At 39.6% G+C, this 9,160-nt stretch overlaps 1 protein-coding gene across 1 annotated transcript in view; it reads left to right on the forward strand.

Annotated features, from left to right (window-relative positions):
- CFAP46 (cilia and flagella associated protein 46) overlaps nt 1-9,160 on the forward strand; it is a 146,761-nt gene that overhangs the window by 106,981 nt on the left and 30,620 nt on the right. The window contains 6 exon segments of the mRNA XM_042458467.1: nt 28-163; nt 838-1,026; nt 3,541-3,729; nt 5,889-6,029; nt 6,822-7,001; nt 8,626-8,796. Coding sequence (XP_042314401.1) covers nt 28-163; nt 838-1,026; nt 3,541-3,729; nt 5,889-6,029; nt 6,822-7,001; nt 8,626-8,796 — 1,006 coding nt within the window.

Here is a 9,160-nt window from a genome sequence, read left to right on the forward strand (position 1 = left end):
GCATCAAGTTCTGTATTTTTTTAACAGGATGCTAGGTAAACATACAACATACACTGCAGACAAACAGCGTCATTACCTAGATGCATACAGACTAGCTCAACAAGCAGTAGCACAAATGGAAGAGCTTTTTCGACATGTTAATAATATGCTTCCAACTAATGAGGTAAGATAATAATAATAATAATAATAATAATAATAATAATAATAATATGATTTATTTATATACCGCCCAATCACTGGGAATCCGAGTGGTTTACAACAGAGGGGATAATATACTGTTCCTTGCCCTCAGGCTTACAATCTAAAAGACACGACACAAAAGGAGAAGGGAATGGAGGGGAGGGGATCAGGTCCAGCAGTCCTTCTTTCCCTCTAAGGCCTGGACCAAGGCATTCCATTTTAGAGCAGTATTTTCTACTATATAAGGGCATACAGAGGCAAAAATAGCACATCAGTGGCTGAGAGCTAGGAGTTCTTCCACGTTCTCAGAGCCCTGGTGGCGCAGTGGTTAAATGCCTGTACTGCAGCTATTCACTCAAAACCACAAGGTTGCGAGTTCAAGACCAGCAAAAGGGCCCAAGCTCGACTCAGGCTTGCATCCTTCCGAGGTTGCTAAAATGAGTACCCAGACTGTTGGGGGCAAATTAGCTTGCTTGCTAATTAGCTTACTTGCTGTCCACTGCTATGATCTTTGGAATAGCGGTATATAAATAAAACAAATTAATTAATTAATTATCCATGATACATTTTCTTAGACATCTACTGTAGTCCTATGAACCTCAGTCTGATTTGATCTTAACTGTTTGGCTTCTATTTACATTTTTAAAAAACTTTCAGACAAGAAATATTAACACACCACTGATGAGAAAACTTGCTAACATGAAGTTGATCTTCGTAGAAATAATTGTGGATATTTTTGTCCTTACCAATATTGAGAAAAAAAAGAAAGAGGCCAGAGCAGAACAAATTGAGCAAATCATTGAGGACTTTGTCAGGTTTACTCCTGATGCTGCTTCTGTTGAACAGGTTTGTGTTCAAGTGTACTTGATTTGTTTTACAAAAACATTTTATATACTTTTGATTTGGAAACTGGAAGCAAGATACTGGTAAGTATATATTATGCAAAAGCTAATGGCCCGAATCCATCTGTAGGTATTTGCAATCAGACTAGCAGAAATGTATTTCTCTTTCTTATCGCCCGCCCCATGGCTGTTTCTCCATGCTTCACAGAAATTGGAGAGCCCTCCATAATAGGTTAAGTTGAAGGAGGAGTGTGTCCACTATGCCACAATATATCGAACCCAGTGCTTTATGTAACTCTGATTGCTAATCTAGGTGCTATATTTCACATTGCTTACAAGGTGTTGCAGTAATTAAACTACTGCAATGTGCTGTTTGTGGGGCTGCCCTTCATAAGGCATTTTGAAGCTATAGCCAGTGCAAAGTATAGCAACTAGACTATTGTCTGTTGTATGATTTAGGAACCACATATCACCAGTTGTTTTGTCCCAAGAGCGATGCTATGGACTTTGGGTGTAGTAAGGCCTCTAGCTCTCGGGAACACAGCCAGAACAAAAGACTTGTCCACAAATTTCTTAAGTTTCAAAAGCTTTACTGGTTATAAACACAAACATGAAACTGATCTCCTTTTTCTTAATAGTCCTTTCTAAATACCTTGCTCTCTTTTTGGTGAACTCTTCTTTCTTCTTCTGAGGACTATCTTTCTTCCTTTGTGGACTTATCTTTTTGTCAAAGGAAAATACTCTCTCCAGTTCTGACTTGGCTGAAATCTTACTACACACTGACTTAGCTAGAGGGAGACAGCATAAGACCCTGGGATTTCCCACAATCCTTGCCTTTCTTAAAGCTGTAGATCCCTATTTCCCCTTCTAAACTAATACATAGAAAACCTAATATAATCTTAACTAAATATATGTCTCAAGAGCATCAAAGATGCTCTGGAGGCATGACACCAGTCTTAGATCTTTTGCACTGGCTTCCATTTACTTCTGAGCTCACTTCAAAGTACTAGTTGTGACCTACAAAAGCCTAAACAACTTAACGTCATGATATCTAAAACCACATTCTTTGCCCTATTTTAGCTTGGGGAGACACCATTTCTAAAACAGGAAGTGAACCAAAAATGACTTCCACGTCACTTGCTACTGTAAAAAAGGTCTCCCCTAGACCTAAAACAAATCTGGAAGGGAACTAAAAATGTGACAAAAATGCCCCCCACAACACCTAGAAGGCATTGGGGTGTTTAAGACCATACACTTTTGAAATATTTTTTTGACAAGTGTCCCTCCATAGTTTCCTTGGAGAGGGTGCTCAACATTGCAGTATCCCATCCCTGGTTTCTATATAAGCTGTAAGGATTGTTTTGATGAATTGTTTTAATATTATATCCATTTGCTAACATTTCAAGAACTATTTTTAATAGGATACCAAGTTTCAATTTCAAAAATTTATTGAAGGAGATGGTTTTGCAGCTACTCATGAAAATCCCCTGGATCCTAACAATTATTCCAGTTACTAATAAATTGCCAGAAATTCATTTGGTGACAACCTTTTTAAAAAGCAATGTCTTCAGGTCAGGATATGGAGTGGAGACTGCCATGGTCTCCTTGGTTGATGATCTCCGTCTGTGCATTGACAGGGGAAGCGTGGCCCTGTTGGTGCTCTAGGACCTCTCAGCGGCCTTCAATGCGATAGACCATGGTGTACTTCTGGAGTGCCTGAGGGAATTGGCAATCGGAGGCACTGCTCTGCAGTGGTTCCAGTCCTATCTCTTGGGCAGGTTCCAGATGGTGTCGCTTGGCAACAGTTGTTCGGCCAAGAGGGAGCTCAAATTGGGCATCCTTCAAGGCGCGATACTGTTGCCAATGCTATTTACAATAGGTGTAATAGCCCGGAGCCTATACATTAGCCTCCGGGCACAGTATAAGGTGTTGGTTATTACCTATAAAGCCCTGCATGGCTTAGGCCCAGCTTACCTGAGGGAGTGCCTCCTCCCATACAATCCTTACCGCACTCTCAGATCCTCTAGGAAGAACCTACTGCCATTCCAAAAATCTGGAATGACCTGCCGGATGAGATCCGCCATCTAACATCTTTGGAGGCCTTTAAGAAGGCAATAAAAACAGATCTCTTCAGGCAGGCCTTCCCAATCTGATCTCCTCAGAATTTTCACTCTCCGTTGGTTTAGCTGTACCCACCAGACTTTGATCTCATTTTATTTTGTTAACCATTTTATTGGGAATTGTTTTTAATGGTATTTTAGGGTGGGAGGGAGATTGTGGAACTAGGATCTAATATGCCCTGTTATGATTTTATCTATTTTATCTCATGTTGGATTTTGTTGTTTATGTTTGTTGTTACCCACCTCAATCCAATACTGGGAGAGGTGGGATACTACTACTACTACTACTAATAATAATAATAATAATTGTTATTGTTATTGTTATTTATGTCATTCATAATTTTTCTGTTTTCCAGGAAATTTAAACCACTGATTGTATGTTTTCTGGATTCTAACAGGCATGGATAACACTTGGTCATACAATTGGTCATAATGCCCAGGCTCAGCTCACAAGCCTACAGAGTCTTTACATAGGCTGTCCTGATATCAAAGCTAAATACCTCTATCTCACAGGGAGGAGTATGCATTTACTTGCTGATCAGTCAAACCCTTTACCTTCAGATATTCTGTGGTGTGAAAGTGCTGTGGTAAGGCATACACTTACAAAATGTAAATAGAACTGTAAATGTTTTAGTAAACTGTGAATGCATATGATTGTACTGCTTCAGATTAATCTTGTTAGCTCCCTTGAGCTCCTCTCCTAGGGAGAAGTGTGGTACGTATAGGTATACAAAATAAGGAAGTGCTGTCCTGTGGAAAGATGCTGTTCAGGATTCTTGCAAGTCCATTTTCCCTCCCTACCCTAACATTTATGAGTTTTTTTCTCCAGTAAGCATTCAACAGGTGGCAGGCATTGAACTCGGCCCTTATGGAGGTGTATTTTCAGAGAGGTCAAATTGCCTGCTTATGATAGCTTTTCAAAAATTAATTGTTCATGTTTCTTTGCTTGTTTTTTTAATTATTATTTTTACTTCTGTAAACCTCAGAGTTTCCATTAGTTTTCAAATTCCTCCCTCTTATGCATGGGTGGTGGTGCCATTTTTTCAGTATAACAACAGTAATCTGCTTCTGAAGACTGGCATTAGCAGAACTTGTAAATTTCCTTTTTTGGACTACATCTCCCAGCACCCCCCAGCCAACATAGCCAGCAGCCATTCTGAATTGAGGATTCTGAGAACTGTAGTCCAAAAAGGTACGTTTCCAAGTTCTAGAAAGGATTTGTGTTAATGTGAGGCATGTAAGAAAGAGTAGGATATATAAACATTTTCCTTTTTGAGACCAGGGGCCCAGTCACACTACACAATTATAGCACTGTTATTCCACTTTATCTGCCATAGTTTCATTCTTTGGAATCCTGAAATTGGCCGTGTAAGAAGGTGTATTTAAAATTCTCAGAGCACTCTAGTGCCTCACCAGACTACAAATCCCAGGATTCCATAGGATGGAACCATGAGAGTTAAAGTGGAATGATAACAGTATAATTGTATAGCAATAATTTGTCCCTAGGCAAAAGAAATCTCTTACAGTTGTGGGTTCTATCCTCTAATAGGACGGGTCTTCTGTAGTGACCCCATTCACCCCAAAACAGGGGGGGGAATGTTTAGGAAAATGCAACATGGGATATACAGTAATAGAAATAAAACATGTATGTGAGAGTCAGTATGACTAAGCAAAAGCAATTAAGAAGCCACACAGGTGTAAAAGATAATGTAATTAGCAAGTCCTAAGTGCCAAGAACAAAAATGCAGAGTGGATAATTGAAAGCACCTGAGAATTGTTAAGTGGACAAGGTGAGATGATGAAATCATTTAATTATGGGTTGAAATATGAGAACCAATGAAAATAGATGTACACGCCCACTGGGTGGAAACTGACAAGAGTGGGTGGTGTTTTCCAATGGCTATAATAATTGTTATGAATCCCAATGTATTTTGTGGAGTAGTTTGGAGTAGTGTGGAGTATTGTATATAGTAGAATAAAGTAGATCTTTTATATAAGACTACTGAGTTGTCTGGTGTCTTGAGTGAAGATACAAGAGCCAGCTGGATCCTGGAGAAGTGTGAAGACTTCTGTGGAGCAAGAGTGAGAAGGCTTGGAGAGTTTGTCAGGGTCTTCAGCCTATTCTCTGAAACTCTGCTGCTTTAGAACAAAGCTTTAACCACTGGCCAAAACTGGTCAGCGCCGGTGCATAACAAGGTGGTGAGTTAGAGCCAGAGGTGAAGAGCTACAACTCCCATCATCCTTGACATTCACATTGTGAGAGGGAGTTTCCTTATCAGCACCAAGGCCAGCACAGTCTCAGAACAGCTGCATTTCTGTTTACAATTATTCTTGAGGCCTCTCTATGAAAGTACAGAAAACTCGAGCAAGGTACAGTAATGTTCTGAAGCATGTAAATGTGAGCTTTTAAAGTAAGCAGAGAAACTTTTGCTCTCAGTATAATCCTCTATCTTTTACCAACACCTTGGCTCTTGACATACCCAAACGGCCTTTAGAATGCTATCCTCCACTGTTGTCTGAAGGTGGCAGGCCCGTCCTCCCCACTGGATGTTCAGATATCTATATAAAGTACTAGTTTGACATACTTAGATAAAGGAAGCATTTGTTTGTTTTGACATCTTGACCTATCTTCTTAGCACTGGGCTGCATGCCTTTTCAAGATGTTCATCAGCTGTTGACAGTGCCTTTTCTATCTATCTATCTATCTATCTATCTATCTATCTATCTATCTATTTCTACTGGACAGGAGGAAGTTAAAACTATATGTGAAAAATCTCCCTCTCCAGAAGCAGAAGCAAAATGTGATGAAGAGGAAACTCCAACTCCTCGGTTCCAACTTACTAAAAAACAGCTTGAGCAATACCAGAAGAAAGCAGCTGAATTAAAGGTATATGATGTGATAGAATTTTCCATTTAACCTGCTAAATAGTAATTTTAAAAAGCTGAAACATGAAAACATTTTTTTCATGTACTCCCCCCCCCCTTTTCCTATTAAAAAGACAATCCTTCCCCATTTTTCATTTGTTTATCATGTCACTTGCTGAATTTGTATTTCAAAATGAATTGAAAATCAGAGCAGGATTTGCTATTTCCCAGACATTTTGAGAAGGCACTCCTTTTGTGGAAAAACAGTGGCGGGGGGAGGCAGACCAGCACCAGCAGCTCCTAATATCACTGTACTGTCAGTGCAGTTTTCCCTTGGTTGCTGGGAAGCAGGCCACATCTTTAAGCCTCCTACAAGGCACACATTTTCCTTTTGGAGATGAGTCTATTATATCAGGCAGCAGAGCAGAGAGGCACAGTTCAAAGTCTGAAATCTCTAGATATTCCTAGCATTCAGAGTGCCTTATAGATTTTTTGAGGTGAGCAACAAGCTGCTTATTCCTCACTATAAACATTTTTTTCATTAAAAACTTTTACCAGATTAAAGGCCATGTCTGACTTGCTTCTGTATAACTTCGTGATGCAACCCTTTGTAGTCCCCAAAATTTGCTCCCAGAGCTTCCCAGCAAGTGATTGTCAGTTCTGGAAGCAGCCACAGAATCCATCAGAATAACACCTTTGTCTCCTTATCAGAATCCTTTACTTTCCAGAAAGTCATAAACTGATATAAGTTTGAAATGTATATATGCACTTCAAGTAATATTGAATTGAACAGTTTTTTATTTTTGCTACATAGAGGAGAAAGATGCGGACCCAGAAATACCTGTTTCAGTCAACAGAGGTTTTGTTGCAATGCATTAACGTTGCAATTAATAACAACATGCTTGATACTGTGGCTGCTGCTAGTTTGGAAATGGTTGAATGCTTTGGACGACTTGACCCAGTTTCAGCAAGCCAGTTTTTAGCCCTATATCAGGTAAAGCAACTGATATGTCATACTCCTTGTTAGAACAATAAGTTAAATTTATGTAAATGGTATTAAGAAACTATAAATAGAGATTATTATGTTGTTGAATGAAGTTCATTACTTTTACTTAATGCTGGCAATTGCTATTCAATCCTTATATTTGAGTATGTAACAAACACCATTAAATCTGGCACAAAACTAATGTTAACAATTATTGAACAATGATAGGGTGATTGAGGGCATACCATGAACTCATATGCTACTCCTGCCTTTATCCTTGCGTATCCTCTTCTTTTAACATTAGCCTGCCTTATTTCTACAGTGCCCTAAGCATGGATAATGGTAACTATGATAAGCTTTAATCAGGATTTGTAGATGCCTTTTGATGTTGTTAACTACTCTCGAGTCAAAGTCGACTCATGGTGACCCTAAGGATGAGACAACTCCAAGACACCCTGTCCTCTACTGCTCTGCTCAGTTCCTACAGGCTCGGGCCTATGACCTCTTTAATTGTAGTCTTTCTTCTGCCCTCAACCTTTCCTACCATCGCCTTTTTCAGTGAATCACACCTTCTCATGTAGTACCAAAGTACAACAGTCTCAGTTTAGTCATCATGGCTTCCAGTATTAGCTCAAGCTTGATCTGTTCTAGAACCCATTTGTTTGTCTTCTGGACTGCCAATGGTATCCTCAGCACTCTTCTCCAGCACCATATTTCAAATGAGTTTATTTTCTTTCTGTCAGCTTTCTTCTCTATTTAGCTCTCATATCCATACATAGTGATGAGGAACATGATGGCTTGGACAATCCTCACTTTGGTGTTCAGATTTATATCTTTATACCTTACACTGACTAAAAGATAACCAAGGCCCATTACAAACAGGCATAAAGTACGCACTCCGCACGTACTAGGGTTAGAAAGGGGCGTCCCTTCCGGACGCCCCTAACTCTAGTATGCACAGAGCGCGTACAAAATGGCGGTGCCCTATACAGATGGGCGTCACCATTTTGACATCGCGGACACTTAGCGTCTGCACATCGCACGGTGCTAATGACGCTGCGAGTGCGCCATTAGCACCACAAGAAGAAGCGCCATTTTGGCGCTTCTTTTTTGCGGTGCCGGGAGCCTCGGGGTTTGGTCGCTGGGGCTCCTTGGCAGCGCTAATGACGGCACCGGCAGACCGCCACTTTCAGGCAGTCTGTAATGCACCCATGATTCATGGTAACTGGTACATTGCATTTTCATCTGCACTACATATGGCTAACACTAATCTGGATTAGGGTTAGATGTTGGAGAGAGCTAGTTTTAGGTCCCAGTTCAGCCATAAAATTCACATGTTCTCTTTGAGGCAATCACTCTCTCCCTAGTTTATTACCTGAAGTTGTTTTATGGATAAAATACAGGGTGTGATTTATAATACTACAATCTCATTTTAAAAAAGAAGAGAAGAGGGAAACTGGGAAATGATAGCTAAGAAAATACACTTGTCATATTTTATTGTCAGAGCACTCTACTTTTCTGTCATTATAAATAATAGCAGTATAGCTTTGTTTTGTATTTGCTTGATGTGACTTTTCAGTAGCCATCTGTTTTAAAATTTTTGCTAAACTAGAAGAATATTAAAATATTACAGAGTTGTTCAGCATCAATGATGATGAAAAAAATCCTGCTGTCAGCAACACTGAATACCCGCAGTTCACAACTGGCAGCGATGCTGCATCTGCAACATGATATAGAGCAAAAAGGAGATAAAACAAGCAGTCTTCTGAGAAATGTGGAGCAGAGACTAGCAGCTATCTCAAAGGTAACTAAAACTGTTGAAAATTGAAACCTGCTTTCACATATTTGTGGTCCTTAGCCAAACTGGAACTGATTTGGAGGCGTATATGAAGGTATATTTTCTCTTTGCACAAGTTATGTTTAAATAGCTCCATATAAAAAGGAGGATTGTTTCTATACATTTTTTGTTTTTGTACAAACGCTCCAATGCCTATTTGATCAACTCACAAACAAGTTAAAACTATTGCAAATTCCAGCCATTTGAGAATCTGCTTAGCATAGGAAATAGCACACCAGCAATTGTGTCATTCATATTGCACAATATTCTTATAAATTATGAATCACTCAAATTACAGTGGGCCCTTCTTATCCACTGGGAATTAGTTCCA

This window comes from Sceloporus undulatus, chromosome 3, assembly GCF_019175285.1.
Source record: "Sceloporus undulatus isolate JIND9_A2432 ecotype Alabama chromosome 3, SceUnd_v1.1, whole genome shotgun sequence".
In the NCBI taxonomy this organism is placed as follows: Eukaryota; Metazoa; Chordata; class Lepidosauria; order Squamata; family Phrynosomatidae; genus Sceloporus; species Sceloporus undulatus.